General features: G+C 42.2%; 1 protein-coding gene across 5 annotated transcripts in view; it reads right to left on the bottom strand.

The window, feature by feature from the left end:
- LOC135261293 (dematin-like) overlaps positions 1–19,856 on the bottom strand; it is a 29,813-nt gene extending 9,957 nt beyond the window's left edge. For 3 of the 5 annotated variants that reach the window (XR_010331869.1, XR_010331868.1, XM_064347441.1), the window contains exons 1-6: positions 19,601–19,856; positions 4,574–4,632; positions 3,148–3,214; positions 2,346–2,426; positions 1,589–1,744; positions 541–585 (exon numbers count right to left, since the gene is read on the bottom strand). Coding sequence is in view for 3 of the 5 variants with exons in the window: in XM_064347441.1 (XP_064203511.1) it covers positions 541–585; positions 1,589–1,744; positions 2,346–2,426; positions 3,148–3,159 (294 nt within the window). In the remaining 2 variants the exon portion in view is untranslated. Of the gene's footprint in view, positions 1–540; positions 586–1,588; positions 1,745–2,345; positions 2,427–3,147; positions 3,215–4,573; positions 4,652–19,600 lie in introns of all 5 variants that reach the window. The other 2 variants (XM_064347440.1, XM_064347439.1) reach the window with 2 other exon arrangements.
- Between the last annotated feature and the right edge of the window lie 149 nt (positions 19,857–20,005).

Below are 20,005 nucleotides of genomic sequence, written 5' to 3'. Positions count from 1 at the left end.
ACTTTATTTTAACTACCCCAGATATAAATTTGATTGTTTTGCATAATTAACCAGATCGCCAATTTAAATAAGGCTCACTCAATTCTACCATGATACACGACAGCATTATGCATATAGCCTTTGTACATTTCCCATATAATCAATTTAGCTATCATGAATAAAATGGCTGCAAGTTAAAAACCAATCTTTGCTACAGTCAAATGTATTTAATGTCAATCTCCATTAAACTTTAAATGATTAGGTGGCATTGAGAGATTGAGTTTAAAGGTAATTTCTCTGTAGATGTTACTTTTTTCTTTAAAGGATGCCGTATTAGCAACAAAAACACACACAGCGAAATTGCTACATCTTTGCAGATTCTTAGTTAAACTGCAAAGCAAGTTAGACAAATTAATAAAAAACAGAGCCATCGCCCCCAGAGGCAGCAGTATTCATGCCTAGCCCACAGGGACACACAGTAATGTGGTTGTGAAGTGAGGCCTTGTGGCTTTATACTCAGAGTAATCATCCCTCTGAAAGCCCAGGCGCCATTCATCTTACCTCAGGGGAGGGTGGGGGTGAGATGGAGCGGGGCGACATTGATCTCTGAGAGACGAGAGAGTGGGGGTTGGGGGGGGGGGGGGAGAGAAAAGGATGCAGTTAGCCGTTTCACCTTCATAGCGTTCTCACCAAGGCTGCCCTCAACCACAAACACTGTCCCATGACCACCTATTCACCACTCTCAGGGTGAAGGGTTTGGGGCTTAGTGAAGCTTCACTCCCATTTAACAGAGAGAAAAGCCAGAGGCCCAAACATCTCTGAGCTGGAAGTCCTACAGACTGCTCATCCTACAGACTGCTCAGTTTGAGTGGATTTCTTCAGCATGTGTAAATAATATTGCTGCAAAGATGGTCTATTCAGAAACCCACCCACCATCACTTCACAATTCTGAAAATCAACAGAGGACAGCCACGGCACGGAGGCAATACAGGACAGATACAAAGAGACAAGCACAAGTAAACAAAATGCATGAATTAAAATTTTTGTCTTTTATGCATGTACAAAGGTCATTCCGTTGCAAGTAAAAAGGTTGAATTTAAAAAAAAAAATGAAACAAATGATTTAACAGACAATGCAACAATGTAACACACAAATTGGGGGAGCAAAGTCGAGAATGTGTGCGCAAGCTGCCAGAAAGCACAAGCTGCCAGAAATCACTTCTTTTCAGAACACTGGCTGACGAGCGGCACTGCTAGGAAGGAGTGTATGGCCAGTGGAGTCATGCTTGAGTGACAAGGCAGAAAAAAAGAAGCACGAAGCCCTCCTTCCCTTATTAACTGTGTGTCACCCAAAAGGATGTACGGTCATAGCCGTGAGCTGAACAGTCAAGATCTGATTCTGGACTGTAGGGTACGTCACTGACTCAAAGACTAGTACTAGCACTGGTACTGGTGGCTGGATGGGCCACATTCTTCTTCAAGATCATGAGGCATGCATCTTAAAATACCTATTTATACACCATTTGATAGCCAATGATATGGAATGTTCTTGGTATACAGAATGACATGGAGGTGAAATAATGATGAATTGTGTTGTAATGAGTGCTGACCTCTCGGCTCCTGGGCAGCTCAGATCTTTCCAGAGAGGAGTAGTTGAAATGGGGTTCGTACATCATTAAATCCGGCCGTTCAATGTCGAGTATAGCTTTGTCTTTGGGGATGGCAGCCAAATCCTTGTATCCTATGACCTGATTGTCCATTTTTGCCTGAAAAAGGAATGGGAAAAAAAGATAAAAGTACACACTGAAAAAAATATTAAAGTACACTGCGTTCGCTGAAAACATTAAATATCCAAAAGAAAGGATGCCTCTAAGACAATGTTATTCATCACTGAACTACTGCATCTGAAGAGTCCTGGAAGACAGAACTAGGCCAGAATACGCACATCTTAATGTTCACACAGAGTTGCGCATTTCCTCATTGAGAAGCGAGCACATAAAAAATGAGAGCTCTCTTTCAAAAGCCAGTCTTTTTTCATCACTATTTTAAGCTCCTGGTCAGACTTAAGAAGAAATCTTGCTTGCAGGTCTTTTCAGCTTCGGAAGATCACAATAATTATTTAACAGACCTTGACTGACACTTCAACACGAAAAATGTGAACCAAGTTGACATCCCAAAAAGACACTTTGCATTGTGACAAAATGGGGCTCTGTGCAATGTAAATGGCTACCGAAATGGAGGTTGACCTGTACACGGGTGACCCACTACTTACCAATGCTCAGTATAAAGGATAAGGACCAATTATGCTATGAATTTGTGACCGAAGGGGCAATAATTTACACAAACGCAAGGTGCAGGCTCTCTTACCACAATGGTGACAGCAGGGGAGCCAGGGACACTGGGCCCCCGGGAGGAACTCACACTGCCGGGGGAAGTGCGGGTCTGCTGCTGCTCCAAAACACAGAGTCAAAGGTCAAGGGTCAGTCTACCGTTACCACAGCATCACGGGGAAATGCAGAACGAGTAGCACGTTCGCCGCAAAACAGAAAGCCGTTCGGAAACATAACACAAAGGAAAAACACATGAAGGAACGCAAACAAAAACAGCCAAACTATCCTCAGCAACACAGAACTTATTCAGCAAAAGAAAACCAACCCTATTAGCTCACCAAACCCCTCAAGCCAAGTAGAATGTAGAATGAAGTTCATAATGAACTGAAATGCAGCACTGATTCATACTAGCAGTCTTTTCAGTAATGCTTTGTGCTCCATCAAATACCATGCTAGCCCTGGAGCTAATGTCTTCAATATTTAATGTACAGCACATCAAACACATTTATTTAAATAGGCACATACTACCACAGAACAAAGGAATCTTGAGAAAATATTATGGAGCCATTGAGTACTTTCACATAAACTGAAAAAATGTATTGTTTGCACGAGCTGAATTATCAGCGCCCTACTGTAATATTGAAGAATTGTTTTTAGGTAGCATCCTACAAATCCCAGAATTATTTTACTCACAGAAGTAAAGATAAAAAATGTTAATGCTGCCCTTGCACAGCTCATCATCATCATCTTCTTCATAAATAAAGTCTTAGAAATCCAGTGTCATGGCGAAAACACAGAGACAAATCTGATTTTTGGGAAGGAATGAGCATTGTCATTACCTTCTGCATCATCTTGGAGGATTAAAGCTGGAAAGCTGTTCCCTTGAATTTCAGCAAGATGTTCTTTCTGAGAAAGAGAAACAAATGGTGACAATAATCATACTGGAGAAAGGGAATCCAGCCTTCATTATCAGACATATTTTAAAGCACCAAAGGCATTCAGTGGCACAGATCATTGACTTGGTAGATGAATTAGAGTCAGTGTGGCATGTGTGTTATGGCATGCTGGTGTTGGAAATGGGGTCATAAAACAGTGAACAGTGAAGCAGTAGAGTAAAGGTCAGCAGAGCAGTGGGTTGAACACAATTATGTTTATCTAACCAGATGTGAAATTTCAATTGGGCCCAACCTTTTATACGTTTCTAGTACATTTGATTTACATCAAGTCATTGCCACGAAGCCATCTACATCAAGCCATTGTTATTTATGTTATAGACTGCTAGAAATAACTTTATGCCTTCAATTTATGTATTCAGTAAAAAGTTCAGTGCTTTGAATTTAATATTTTTTATTACACCTGATGTTGGAAACATTTTTTAAACAGAAAAAAATGTTCAATACTGTAAATGGCATTTCTGTACAGCCCATCCTAGTTGACCAAAACAAGATCCAAGACCAACACACATTATAGGAGTCATTTGTTCACTTCTTCCATTGAAATCTACTTGTTTGAAATGGTTAAATCCCAGCTATGGCACTACATGAAACTAGTATTCCTTCCGGATTCATATCAGATCTAATTTTGCTATGCGGACTGTTGTAGGTCATATTGGATAAATGGAGTAAATTGGTCCGCAGTTATCACAAGGCTAATCTGTCCCATACAACCCAATGCAGATAATTACTGTAATACAACCAGCTGTATTTCAACAGACTTAATGATACGCACAGGAGTTGCTAGGGAGGCTGTGTCATACTCCATTAATGTAATGGATAAAAGAGTCTGGCCATTTGACTGTCCCAGGGGGATACTGTTTTCTATCAAAAGAAAAATACCAAGTTAATTTGCCCTAATAGCTGTAGTGATTTTTTTTCACCCATCTACAAAATTACAATGTTTTATCTAAATGCATCAGGGGTTTCAGGAAGTTTCTAGAGGGGGTATTATATAAAATGGGAGGAGGGAGGGAGGGAGGGAGGAAGAGAGCAACAGAAAAAGAGAGAGAGAGCGACAGAAAGAGAAACATGGCTCTTTTTTCTGTCAGCAGGGATTGATTGCTTGTCCCATCCCCCCTCGGTCTAACTGTAATGCATGGATTAGTTTATCTCCCACAAAATGCACGAGAGGTTTAATACCGTAGATAAAATTACATTCAATCACAGACATGACAACGGAGTGGTCTCCTTCAAAAACCACTGCAGGACGCTCCGATAATCTGCGTTAAGGTTCAGCCATAGAGCACATCACATCCGACAGCAGTCTTACCTCAGACGGCCAATTGTGTCATCGCAGTCGGATGGTGTTTTCCGAACCCAGAGTCAGCTCTGAAACAAACAACAAAGACTGCACGTTTACTGTAGAAGTACCTGCCTTACGATCGTTCTGAATGCATATTACGGCAACAAATTACACATTTCATTTTCACCCAGTAACAGCAGACGGATATGGGGACATTTACTACGCTCAGATTTACAGCCGTTATAGAATAGTCCGCTCATACTATTTCACAAGGCAATAATTCAATGTTTCACGGCTTTGTCATGAAGGTAATATTGGGCTCTGACCCCCTGATGGGAAATCAGATGTGTTCGAAAGGTCAACCATATTTCAGGCCTCCAAGATTGAAAACACCACAGTTTTCCAGCTGCATTCAGATAGTCAATCTCTGAAATTTCCCTTACAGTTAGCATCATATTAAAACTACTCCCAACAGCGACGCAACAAAGAGACTTAAATTGTTCTGTGCATGTCAAAGAAGCGGTTTCATTTACAACCTCAGCAATCCGCCTGGCTCTCCCCTGGTGCTGAGGGTGGAGCAGAGACCCTTTAAGACCATTTGGTCTGATGGCGGAGCTCTTTGTTCTGCCCATCAAAAGGTATCGATCCACAGTGGCTCCTTATCGTCAGCACATTTTAATAATTCATACCTTAATGTAACCTCACCTTGTACACAAATGGCTTTTTTTTTTTTTTTGCATCGGCAATTTTTCTTTTATCCAATTTCCACCAGCTGAGAAAGAACCCATTTTGGTGTAGAATACAGACCTCAAAAAGATTTTATTTCAGAATGCTATGAGCAATCTGCTCGGAATGAAATGAGACCTCAATGCCTCGATGTAACATCGAAACACGAGTGCGCTCTTCATCTAAAGACAACTGCAGATTACCATAACTTAATCTAGATGCTGCATGTAAAATAGACATTTGTGAAGCCAGTCTCTTTAGTGACTGGGAGTCATTACTGCAAGTGTCCCAATCTCCCGGATAAAGGTTGCAGGGGTCACCGTCCTACAGAAAACAGACGCTCAATCACAAAAGCACAAGCCATTTATTCTAGTCAGCACCATGTGGGAGAGGTGATTAGCATTGTTAAGCTACTCTGATTTTCAATGTAGTGTAATGCTCGTGCAGTTCTCATAGGAGACATTGTAAAGTAAGCTACAATTCAATTAACAGATCCAGTTAATGTATCTCACGTACGAGTGTTACTCTAGATGGGTTCTTCTCTTTTTGTACCATCAAGAAGGCATGTTTTCATAAAAGCGTTTGAGAGCAATCCAAATGTACGAATCAAGTAGCCCATAACAACTCAAGTATTGGCTCTACAGAATGAGTGCTTATTTTCCTTGTTTTTTCATTTATTTTGCATTTCTATCCTGCAAGCGCGTACTTGTCAGTTAATCTTAATTAGCCTGCATGAAACAGCCTGGGTGTGCATGCATTTTCATGTGTCCCTAATCTAATACAATTGGCAGTCCCATAGTCAGGCCTGGCTTATGCCATTGAAACTGCATCACTCTGCAATGACAAATGTGACATCTAGAGACCCAGATGAGAGGGTGACTCAGAGGTGGTATTTGGAGATGAGAGGTGGGAGTTCAGTCAGTAGCGTACAAACACACAAACGCATTCACGCACACACACATGCAGCGCATACACACACACACTCACACACACACACAAGCACACACACACATCATAGATGATTCACTCTGCTACCTGATTGGGTGGGAATCTGCCAGAGAAACTCGGGGAGAGAGAAGGTGGGAGGAACAATGCTCTTGAATCGTGTCAAAACCTCAGTGTCTTGAGGCAGCCCTGCTGCATCAGTCACAATAATATACAGACAAAGAAATTGCACTCCTGAAAATATCCTCCTACCAAGTGCCAGCTCCGCAGACCTCCCACATCTCCCCTTGTTTCCTCGTCCGCTGATTGCCCATGACAACCATCTGTCCATCTCAGCAGCAATGAGCCAGAACTCATTCCCAGTGCTTGCAGAACAGTCAGTAATGCAAACTGCATTACCAATGGCATTGGATGCCAAATTCTCTAGGGCCTTATCAAGATTCCAATATATAGGCTAATGGTGGTCCCTTCAAGGGAGAGGGGGTTTTGGAGGACTAAAATCTGCTTGTAAATTTGCAGGGCAGACTCAATGTTCACGTCATTTGCTGGGGTTGCAGTAAATACAATAGATATTGCTGAAGTGACAGATTTCTTTTAAAAAAGGTATCCTCAATGACAAACTTAATTACAAAAATAATTAAAATGCATAACAAACCTGGGACACAAATCTATGTGGGAACATAAAAAGTAAAATACATCTGTTTACATGCATAGTAGCTGTTTGTGAAAATCTGTACAACAGAAAAAGAAAGTCAATTTACAAAATGGCTTAGTAATGACTTCCAAAAATGTCTCAAATGTCTTCAAACACACCAATGAAATGCTGATGCAAGTATTTAACCTTTCATAACACCAGAAATGTTGCAGCTATAAAAAGCTATGAAAAAACTATCAATAGCAGCAGTGTTCATGTCACCATGGATGTTACCATTCATTATATGGTTCACTAAATCATAACCGATGCTCATGCTTTCCTCCCCAGTAAATGAGTTTAAAATCAAATCAACAAAATACATGAGGCAGCAATGCTTCGAGTGCACGCTGCTTGCTCTTATGACATGGTTCCACATGTCAGTCAAGCACTTCTATTCTAATAAATATGTCATCTAAGCCCAAGAGACAAGGGATGGCTCAATCCAGATGCAGAAAACAATTTTGCATCTGACAACTTACTCATGCCACAGACAAGACAATTTCAAGATGAAGATACACAATTCGGCCTTTTTTAATAACTGTCTCTGAGAGCGCTTTATTATCATGGGTGAACATGCAAATAAACACAAGGATTGCATGTTTTTAGCCCAAACACCGATCTGATATATTTCAGTCATCACGTTGTTGATGGAAATAGTGCAAGAAGAAAATCAGTATGTACTGTACAAGTGGCATATGATTCAAAAATTTTCCAGCAATGCTTGATATTTATGCATGATTTAAACAGCAATTACAAATGGAATTTATTGAAGAAACATATCCTTCAACATAACTGAAATGGCAATTGAAAGGGAACACCTTGGTATATTTATGTAATATTTTAGACAACTCAGATGTGAAGCATACATGTGTAGCCTATTTGAACGACCCACCAGGCACTTATTGGGTTAAAGAGCATATTAAGTAGAGGAGACAGCCTAATGACTTAAACGTAGAGATGTTGATCCCGGATCACCAGTGGACTCTGCAGAAGACACAAAGGTGGTATTCTATAACATTCGCCCTTGAGATATTATTTCCACTGAAGCTCAGGAGAATCAATACCTAGTGTGTTAAGCTCAGATGTCCGGCAGACTTGCCATTCTTTGGGGAACACAACCTGAGAAGTTGTTTATGTCCCTCAGACTTTCAGGAAGTTATTGCAAGAGACACGGAGCAGGAAGAAGGGTTTACTGTTTTTAAGATGATACATACATTGCAACAGAAGCAACGCTACGCAAATAAATCAAACCCATGCCTACCAAGAGCTTTGAGTGTGTGTGACAGATGCTGAGAAAAAAGCTGAATATCTAAGCAGACCCACATTTCACACCCTGGAGATGAACATAACATAAATATTCCTGTAAAGCTTGAGTCACTAAATTTGAAAGCACTTCCGAGCGCAGAGGATAATCCATTAGCCCTGCTTTGATTCTCCTCACAGTGTAAACCTGAAACGGCGTTTTCCCTTGGAGTGTATCACTTTGGTTTATACCAGGATAAAAAAAGAAATTACTTATTATTTCACTTTACACTTAAAAAGTATACCGATTTCCACTTAAAATATGACATGTCATGAATTCCCTGGTTGGTTTGGAAAACTCCTTAGGTTCCTTGAGTAGAAGAGGCCAATCCCGCCCAAATGTAAAACAATAAAGAACACTCTGCACTTGAGCTTGATGTTGATGGCTGTTTTCACTCTAACAAGCTGTAGAGCATTTGCATTGTCAGACCAGATTGATACAATTAAGTACTCTAAAAGGCCCAAAGGAGATTTTTGATCCAATGCAACCTGGAGGCTGTAAAGCACTGGGCAACATGCGTTAACGAATGGTACGTGGGCATGCAAGTGTGTAGGCGTGCGTGGGTTTGTACAGAATTGCTTGTAAAGGATGATGGACCGATCATCCTTCCCAATGACGCGAGCATTAGCTCAGCCTTCATGTCCGCCTCTGAACTTGAATAAAGACGCTGTCTCCAAGGTCCACTGCTCTCCGCTGGGATACATTCACCAAGCAACCGCCTGCTAACAAACAGGCACTAGGGCTTAGTCATACTGTGGCCTTTTCAAAAGACACAGGGAACCCCTTGCACACATTTATTAGAAGAAGAAAGAGACCACCCATGAAAACCTGCAAGTCCACTGAACCTACATTTTCTCAAGGCCGATAAATTTACCAGACATTGTTGCGGTTTGTACCCAGTATTGTAGTGGTAAAAAATAGCAATAAAAAACAGGGTAAACCCCAAGTCACGGGAGAGAAGCAGTGCTTACCTAGCTACCTGTGTTTCCCTCATTTATCAGCACAGTTGATCTGAAAAAGGTGAGTAAACCAAGCCCCATTTTAAAGGTGGGTGAACCCAGTTTACTTGAGTTTACCCTTTACTACACCCCAGACTGAACCACCCCAACACGAGTGTTTGTCAATACTATTGGCCACAGAATGCATATGAGTCTTCATAACACTATGGAATCTGTTTATATGGCCCAAAGGAAACAAGTGCCAGACTCCCAGCATTAGGTCAAGCGCCAGACTCCCAGCATTAGGTCTTAATTAGGCTACCAGATAAAGACATATACAGCAAGATCAGCTCAGACTGTATTAAGGACTGATCTGGTGTTCTGCCTCGTTGCTCCAATTTGCTCAAGAGCCAGAAAAGTCTGAATATATGCTATAAGACAGTGAGCTCCCTGTAGCTATCAGAGCTCTTATACAAAGCCTTACAAAGGCCTTTTGCAGGAAGTTATGTTGAAAGGACTGCAGAATGATGTCCTCTCCTTCACTAATCTCAGCCATTTTATATTTGACGACATTGCTCATGGGCATGAGAAAAACAGTGTTCACCTGTAGCTGCATTCTTATTTCCTCACAGGACACTGCCATTTCCTAGGTTGAGGGGAGATAAGGGGAGACAAACTGAATAAGAAACTAATGAGACACTAATGAGAGTGCAGGAGGAGTAGACCGGCTTCATTACATGTCATTTAAGGACGGCCGAGCTTTCATTTTTGCACACTAGACGGTCAGTGCACGTCTATAGGAGTAGATGCGCAGGATAGAATTACAAGGATATCCACGGTTTACCTGTTGAAACGCCATATTGTTATATACCCACAGCCATCCTTGTGTGACTCGGTCAGTACAATCCCCTCACTGACAGAGCCATTGACATTCCTTACCAGCTCAGTTTCCGCCTGTCAGCTGCAATCAATGTGTGCAATTAAAGCTTTTATTACACATTCATTTTCATTCCTTCTTGAAACAAGGCCCTGTATTAATAGCCAATGCAGGTATTTCCTCTGAATGATGTTATCGATTTCCAGGCCTATGTTCATACCTCTTTTATGAAGGTAAAGCATGGGATGTTAACGCTCACAGGGTGAGCAGACGTTCCGACGGGAGGGAGCCCCACGCAGGGGCCCTTCTCGAGCTTTCGCTCACAGGGGAACGAGAGCGCCTGGATCAATGCGGCAGTCCGGGGCGCTTCGCTTTTATTTATTTGCTCTTTTGAAGCGCAACGTCATGGCTAACCAGCGTCGGTGACCTGTGCGAGCACCGGGACCGATCCCCCACAGCCCGACTCCCTTTTGAAACGGAACGCCCAAACAGCCCCATGGGATTAAATCAGGCCTGCGTTGAGCTGCCCATTGTGTTTTCTCCAGAGCTGCACATTACACAGATTTATTGGCGGCCAGGAAGGGTTTTCATGCCTGATGTTTGCCTCCAAGTCAATTGTCAGTGGTCTGTGTTCCCTTTTTTTCCGCTGACTGCTCTTTACAACACAAACACTAAACAGATTCAAGAGCAAAGGCTGGTAATTTATGTTTATGGTGGCACGTCTGTTTTCAGGGGAGATGTTCTGTCCAAGGGAGGGATTATTTACACTCATTTGATAACACTCCTGAAAAAGGGTGTAGATCAAGTCCATGTGCATCCTTCTCCAACACACGTCAAAGTGATGAAGACACTAACAGATCCAAAATGGTGGCAAATAGCCTAATGTATAATTTAAAAATAAAACGCTTCCATGAAAACCAAATGCCCTTCAAGCATGAATACCACATTACAATATGATAACAGGACAAACTGTGGAATGGCTTACCTCACTATACAGAGGAATAAGAGGCTTTCAGTATCCAGACTTTCAAATGCGGACGAACCTCTTTGTCTTCTCTTGCTAATAACCTCTCCTTCCCACAGTGCGCTCTGTGCCTGTCCATTGCGATGCTTTCACAGTCTAGCTGTTTCCAAGGTTCCCACATCTCACCTAAGTGTGGGCTGAAATATGAAACTGCAAAAATATCACACCTGCACTGCCAACTGCTGACTGCATGTAATAGGGCCTTACAAGCTCTCTGTCTCTCTTCTTCTCTATGTGTCCTTATGTCCCATTTTACACCCCCGACTTTACTCAAAGGTTCAGCTCAGCATGCCCGTTCTCCTACAGACCACCCAAAATGCACTGCTCAGCACTCTTCTCCATTTCAATCAAGCTAAAAGACGGCTAATGGAAACACGCGACTGCTTTCTTCTGTTTCTGACGGTTCATACATAACAGTATACTGGCTCTCGACTGCATCTTTTACAGCTTCGTTTCTATTTAGGTTAACTTGATTATCCCATGTGGTACACGGGTCGAGTAGATTTTGTTAACAGAGGGGGATATTTCATGTTTAGAATTTGAATTGGTTTTCCAGATTAGTTTATTTATGTTAATAGTAGGGCTTTAACAAGACTGCATGGTGCTACATCAGAGCACTTTTGTGTTCACAAACCCATACTGCCTACAAAAATAAATATATACACTTTGACCCAAATTGGAATGAATAGTCATAACACTAGGCCCGTCCAATCGCTGCAGGATTCTCCATCAGGTTGGAATTGTGCAGATTATCAAGCACATCATCAAAAAGCCACATGCAGTCTGAGGACCAGCTATTTTCACTGTGCAACCTCTGCTGTCCACCAGCAGAGCTACCACAGCATCTGTACAAGAGCACTCTGAAGCTGTGGCAGCTGGCTCAGGTAGCCTCAGTGGCATGAAATGAGAGGATTATTGTGCTGATTGAAGTCCTCCCTGCCTGTTTAAATCTATGGTCAATTGCAGACACCCAGCCATGGTCAACACTTGCCCAGTGTGGATTGAATCTGGGCCATATGGCTCAATCGTTCAACCATGCCAATCCTATTACATAACCAATTTTTAAGAACTGCCCAGAGAATGGAAACCCAGTAAATGCTATTTACTTTAGCATGTGTTCTGCTTATGCTATTGAGACTCAAACACAGGCCATAAAGGATGTAGATTGGTCTTTGGGCCTTTGCATGAAGCCACATTTTGGACTATGTGCCGCACAATATGCATGAGCACGGCCAAACACAATCCCAGATGTGCTGTGTACTCTTGCAGACAGTGCTTCCAACTGGTGAGGAAGCCACATCAATCTGTGCCAGGGACAAGATACTCCAAAACATACACTGAGCTGTCTTCCCCTTCTCTACAATACAATAATTCAAAGCACATAAATACCCAGCTTCAAGTCTCAAAAAATAAAATCTGTTAAACAGCTATGTCATCTTTTTTTTTTTTTTTTACTGTGAAAGATATTTACAAAACTATTCTGCAAGTGAATTTTCAGAACCGATAATGATATTTCACATGTATTATTTCACCAAGCTACAGTAGAGGCTGTCAAAATAAAATCACATGTATTGAAATGGCACATTTTACAGACATGTCACTGTACACTTCTTCACAGCACTCTGGCCTAAAACCCCCAGAAAAGCAAAGCCTAATGAGCCTAAGTCACAGTGTCAAGGAAACTCTCAAGGGGGCTCAATAGTTCCCAGGTTTCCAGCACAGTTGCCACGCTCTACACGAGCGGGGCCCTCGACAAACCACGTTCGTTGCCGCTTTCGTGAGAGACGTGCCTCCTCGCTTATTTGCCTGCCGCACGAGCCTTAACACGAGGCATGCTTGTTGTCAGGGAAACGTGACGCAATAACTTTCGGTCGTGAGAACGAGAGATGGAGGCACCGTCCAATTATGAAATCACTGCACGCATCACTGAGTGGGGATGGGGACACAAACTGCACAAGGTCGGGGGTGGGGGGGGGGCGGGTTGGACACTGTGTCCACGATGCCATTAAAATAAGAAATGTATGATCAAAAGCACGGTTCTAATTTCAGTGACATCACCCACATTCTTGTACAGCAGCACAAAGAGGTCAATCATATCATTCCAACAGGTAAGTGTAGGGGTGGGTATGAGGTAGCTTCCTTGATTTGTTTCTGAAATAAGTCAATGAGCAAACACAATAGCTAGTTTATAATAGAAAAAAACAAAAAAATTCAATATAGAAGTTAAGGGTTAACTATATACAAAGAACATAAGCTTTCGAAATAAATAACCTGTACTGATTCAACCAATTCTGGCCATATTTGGAGTTCAAATTATGTGTGTGTGTATGTGTGTGTGTGTGTGTGTGTAATCTGAGCTGCATTTTTAAATGAGGCTTTCAGAAAAAATATTACATGTCCAGTTAAGGGATATTCCACCAGAAAACACATTAATCTTGGTAGGTGAATGAGTTTGTCTATCAAATGCCTATCAATTCTCATTAAAAAAGGACATCAATTCTCATTAACAAAGGACATCATATTAGAGCAGAGACTAGCCAGTTACAGAACAGCTTTCAGTTATAAATGCAAGACCTGGCAATTGTTACTATGTGTGAGAAGGCTTTCAGAGTCTACAGAGGCCCCAAGTAGCAAACAACTAAATCCACATGGGCTTGTTCAATAAACAGCAGCTTGGAGTGAAAAACAATAAGCTCCTGTGTGGGCTCCACTTCACAAACCTTTGCTTAGCAAACAAAGAAAAGAAAGCACACACTGGCAACAGAATCAAATATTCCGAAAAGAACTGCAATTAGCTAATGGAGGAATGAACAAAAAAAAAAAAAACACGGGAACATCGGGTTACAGCACAATAGATATTTGGCTAAGATTAGGAAATCCATAACAGAAGCTGCCAGGATTTTGTCTAATGTTTCTCCGCTCTCACTTTCTGCCTCTCATTCTTGCATACTACAGTCCCCCTACCAACACTACCCCTCCGGAAAAAAAAAACTGCACTTATCTTAACCTAGCAAGAACGGCCAACGCCCCATCAGCCCAATGCTGCCGTCACCAGGGCAACCTTTGCCTGATTGGTTGCTTCCACTACCAGTGGTGAATACATCACCTTGGCTAGGCCCCTTTCCTCTCACAGGAGCGCATATGCACGGAGGCAGACATGTAACCAAGCTGCCATCACAGATAAGGCATTATGCTACATTAGCTGAGCCTCACAGATATAAAAACCCCATAGTAATCTGGATGGAATACAAGGGAATTCATGTCCCATGCAAAGTACATCAAACCACTTGCTTTCCAGACCAGCTTAGCTAGATACTTATAGAATGATGTCTCTCCTCCTCCTCTGCCCCTCCAAAATATGTGCATACATCTATCTGTCTCTCTCCCTCTCCCTGTTTCTCTTTCTCTCTCTCTCTCTCTCTCTCTCTCTCTAACCCTCCCTCCCTCCCTCCCTCAGCCATGCACAAACATGATTAGCTAGCATCGCTTTTTTCCCCTGACGCTCAAAGTTCTGCCTGGCTGCCTTACATGAGAATTCTGTCAGCCCATCTATGTTTACATTCTTCCGCTGCTTCTCCTATTGACTTCTCTTTGGCTTTCATTGTCTGCCCTGGCTCGCTGTAGCACAGCCCCAGCTGGAAGCTCATTACCGCCAAGCTAACACAGCATCACCCGTCCTGAGAGGCCTCCCCGCCCTGGTTCCATCTGTTATTCCAGCCCCGGCTCCGTCCCACCATTCCTCCACACGCCTCACGCGTCTGCCTCCCGGCTGCGCAGACATCGAGCATTCCGGGAGGGCGCCGCGGAAAAACCTGGGGCCTGTACCACGAAGCAGGACTACCCGGTTAGCAGGATAACTGCACCGAGTAAAACCCGGAACTTCAGGCCATGTTCCAGACACAGGCCCCCTGTTCTCTCACGTGCTGCGCAATCAGATTAGCGTGCGGTTGTTTGATCCCATACGCATCTCAGCTGGCATCCATGTTAAATCCATGTGTGTAAAATCCATGTTGTTTCCATTATGCATAGCCGCAGTGGCAACTGATTCAAAGTTAATTGTGGGGTCTATGATTGCGTTTGCGGACTGAGCACGCTGGCGACTGCAAACCACAGAAACCCCTATAGAATCTGTATAGTGACGAGTGAAAATGGCCAGGCCGAAAACACAAACACCTGCGCTCATTACTCACACAGAGAAATGGCCTCATTTTTCTTTCTTGGATGTGCATCCTGCAGTAACAGCCAATAGCCTTTTCATTATTAAATAAGCATCATAAATATTCAATTGTCTTTAAGCGTTAATCTACAGCAGAATATAATATGCATGAATGTCTGCTCTGGAGGATGAGCTGGAATGAGCAAAGAACAGGAGAATCATGTGATTTATACTACCTCTGCATCACGGTGGCATCTATGCTATGACTTGGTCGATTTAACACGGCAATAAATTGCAATAAGACTATAACATTCTTAGGGCGTGGGATGGTGAAATACAGTGGCAATTGACACACATCTCAGTTACAAGCCTTTAGGGAGCACTTTCTCAACAAAGCAGGCGCTGGGTGCACAAAGAAGGCTAGACAGCCATGTCGGCCTCTGTCTGAGCAGTGAAGTGCAGTGCTGGTAGGAAAGTTCAATCTTCGAGGCAAGGGTTTCGGGCCATCTTAAAGAGTAATTGCACTCACAGTTTCAGCCTGGCCCCACCAATTACACAAGTTTGAAAAATACTTCCTGGAATGGGTGGAGTAGGTGTGTCCATCTCAGTCGCATGAAGTATCTCTATGCAAATGAATTTGTACAGCGTAGCTGGGCTTCATGGAACTCGGAACTATCAAAATAGGCACTGCCGATCAAATACGAATCAAGATTCAGCAATTACATGGCCTATTTCTCATCTCAAATGTTTTCAGAAACATATCTGAGCAGACTGTTTAGGCGTTATATGAGAAAGCTTATGAACAGACTGCCATGTTTCTTCGGTTTGAAGGCCATCAGTTGCTACCATTGTGCCTCACAGGGATGACCATGTTTAGATTATCATTACAATAAAACCTTGGTTGTTGTCCACACCAGAAATCGCAAAGCCATCTATGATGCAGCGATTTTGTGAACATTATGTATATAATTGACATCTTGCACTAGCCAGCATGTGTAATAACGTTCTGCTGTAAACATGAAGCCAGTGTGCTGCAGTCATCCTGTCTTGTTCTATCGCACAAGTATCTCTGAAGAACTTTCAACACTGCTATGGCCGTTAAGTAGCCTGCAAAAAATCAATAGACCCGAAGGCAGCTTACAAAGGGGCCCCCACAGTGCTTGATAGACATTAATACTGACATGACTAATTATGATGACTCGGCTTGCCAGGCCTTGGATCCAGGCCTGTGAAACTCTCCATCAACATCCTTCACATCTCTGCTTCCTGTCACTACACTTCCCTGCCAAACTGCTTCCAGACATCAGCTCCTACGATCCAAGGCCTTTACCATCGTTTAGACAATAAACTGCTGCAGTTGTAGCTGACTCCATAAAGTGATTCGCTGGTGGCTTCTTGGTTTACCGTTGAAGGACAATGCAGTGGCTGAAAGGACAACAATAGAAACTGATGTCCACCACTCCAATTCAAAATTCCACAGCTCCACCTGCCACACAGTTCCTGTTTCCAATAAAATAGTTTTGCAAACTGCGGCAAAACGCAATTCCATGGTGGGTGTCACAAAAACATCACCTGTTCTCAGCCATTTTGGAGTCTAAGGCATGACAAAATGGTGATGGGTGAGCTCGAGGTGGGTTGGTTTGTGCTTAGGCATACAAGCCAGAAATGGAGGCCTTAATCCCATTCCTGGATTCGTCCATCAGGATGACGCCTCAGCGGATTTTACAAGACAGGAAACTGTTTGCATCTGCTTAAGATAGTAGCCCAACACATTACGTTAACAGTCTGCTGTCAATCAGAATCAAACACAGCTTGAAATAGGTCTTTATTAGACTATCAATAGCACAGAGAAATTACTGCAGCAGAGAAAAACTGTCCAGGGAGTGAAAGGGATATTCTTAATAGCAGATGGCAGATTTTCCAAGACATATCATTGACATTAGGCTTTTCCCATCTCTGTTTGCATAGATCCATTTCAGACATTACTACAACACCAACTCAATACTTTTAAACCTGTAAGAGTATAACCTCAGTTATGAGAAACAGATTACAAAGGGAACAGTGCTGTAATTATTCTCGCTCTTTCAAAATCCATCACGTATATCAGGGTTAGCCAGTGTATCTGGTTTCTTCTGTTAGGCTGAAGCCCTTACACAGAGGAGCTAAAACATGGCTTCATCATTCGTGTGTGCCTGATTTTAATTAAAAATCCCTATCCCCTTGAAATCCGGTTGACAATCAATTCTCTGTTAAGAGGCTTAAAGGAACCAAGGGCTAGTTTGCCAGCTAAGCAAGCTGACAAGAAGCTCAGCTTAACCATTTTGCTTGCCTTTGTCTTATGTATATATAAAGGTAAAATACTGAGTAGCCAAAGTTGGTTATTAAGCTTACCTATTAATGTCATGTTGTAGGCTACATTGAATAATTAAGGGGAAAGGACAACCCTCAAAACGTTTTATTTGTAAGAGTGGCAGTTTTCTACTCCAATGTATCCCCACAACAGAAACTGCACATTTCCCATACACCATAATGGCTCACAAACTATATGACAATGAAGCATGTCTGATCTATTTGTTGACAAAGCAGAACACCAGCCAACAAACAGTAGAAAACTGAAGATAGCAGAAGAATTCTCTGCAATTCTAAGATTTAGGAAAATCATTCACAGCTGGTAGAGTAGAGTTTCCTTCACTGTGTAAGACTGTCACCATTGCTCAGCAAAACATTACCAAAAGCAACAGAATAAATACAAATAAAATTTTCTGCAAAACACCAAAACAGTCAGTGGCACTACGGAAATGTTTCACTAACTACTTCAACGGCTACATTTTTGTGCAATGAGATATAAAGATTATAACTAAAGTTCAGGGGGCAAAAACTCATCCCTAAACTACAGTGGCACGTTGGGTTTAAACCTCACTAGCAACTCCATTGAAAAAGACAGAGGATCTGTTCAGAAGCTTTTTTGGTGCAACCTAACCCCACAGCATGATCATAACAAGGACTTAAATGATTCCCAGTGACCTTGTGAAGATGGACAAGCCTTCTAATATACCAGCACCTGTGAGCTATGTCTATTCAACTGGGCCCTTTCAAGAAATTAGTAAACAGAAACATTACACTTTATTGATTAGTTAATCAGTGTGAACTAAACCAAGTAGTATAATTAATCACAGCTTCATCCAATGTGCAAGATAGAGTGAAAACCAGCATTCGGTGTTTATAGGCTAAGGTTTGAGAAAGCCTGGAATAGATCACCAACACTGTCCCAAAAGGTAATTGTAATTCAACCTGAACAGCAGCTTCCCAAAATACTAAAAGCCCACATCTGCTCAGCCAGAGAGAGTGTGCGGTTCATGACGATACATTATTGACTGAAATCTAACTATAGTCATGCAGGCTCCAGGCCTCCTACGCCGAGCTTTTGCTACTAAGCACATAAATTCTGCAAATATTGAGGACATTGAATTTGAGGGAGTTCCAAACGTTAGCATTTAGAAAACAAAATATTAAAATCTGGTCCAAAAACATCAGCGGACACTCAGAGTAGCCCCATCAATGACCAACACATCCAAAAGGGGGGCTAGGCTGCATCAATTCATTTTAAGCATCCTCTTGCCATGTCTAATAATAATATAGCCTACGTAATGTGGTAGCCTATTTTCGGGTTCATTATGTTGAACGTAATACTGTCAGAAACCAATGGGGTTATCTGTGATCATAGTGGATTGCAAGCATCTTGCATTTCGTTTTTTATTTTATTGTTTGCTTTCAACAATTCTATCCCTCAATAAATTGACGGAACCACGTCATCCTCACATATTTCACACGTGTAACCACTTAGCCTAAAAATAAAAAGGCTCACTTCGAGAACAGACCATACGGGACAAACCTCTATGCGGTTGCTGCGCCGTTACCCTTGACTGCATGTCACAGCATCCATTTCACCATTCGCCTGTCCTAATCCAGTGAGTATGGGACCTGTCCGGCTATCTCCATCGCCAGTGATGTTATGTAAAAACATCACATCGCCCTCGCATAATCCCAAACATAAATTCCGGCTATTTTGTTTACCGGTTTTACAGGTTCCGTGTTTTGATGTCATTTAAACAAACAAAGAAATAAACAAAAAACTTAAAATCGCGTACTTTTATTTGAAAGGGAATTATAGCCTACGTTGCGTTTGTGACAGCCTACTGTTTAGTCTACGTTCTTCATAAAAGCGCTATTGAAAACATCTAATCCTCGAATACCAGCAGAAGAATCCCCGAACAATGTAGTACAATTTAAAATGCAATAAAAGGATATAACAATTATTTTAATTAAACTGTTCGTGTAACTATAACGACTGAGTGTAGAAACGTGACGGAACATGATTTGAATGTTCTTACCTTTGCACACCTGCAAATATTGTCCTTTTCCAAATAAACCAGCCCTCCGTCTCCTCCTTCCACAAGCCAGCAAACTAATCCCTTTTGCTTTTAAATTCCCTGGATACGGTTTACTGTTTGAGGGCTAATACAGGCCAAATCCTCCAATTCAGTAGTCACATAGAGGATATGGCCGTTTCGGTGGGGAATAGTTATCAGGACTAGCCTCGCTGCACTGCATGCACAGAGCAAGGCTGCTCTATTTAGATAGCGGCAATGTGCGTTTCTACTGTTGCTGCCTGCCGCACAGCTGGCTCAATCCATTCTCAATGACGGGGGGTACGCTGGAAACATGACATTGCACTATTTGCCATGGATTAAAAGAGAAGGCAAATGTGTCATTCTGAATCGCTACACCAAATAGTA

Source organism: Anguilla rostrata, chromosome 8, assembly GCF_018555375.3.
Source record: "Anguilla rostrata isolate EN2019 chromosome 8, ASM1855537v3, whole genome shotgun sequence".
NCBI classification, from domain to species: domain Eukaryota; kingdom Metazoa; phylum Chordata; class Actinopteri; order Anguilliformes; family Anguillidae; genus Anguilla; species Anguilla rostrata.
Note: the sequence above shows the minus strand (reverse complement) of the source record. Positions and strands in the feature narration are given on the sequence as shown.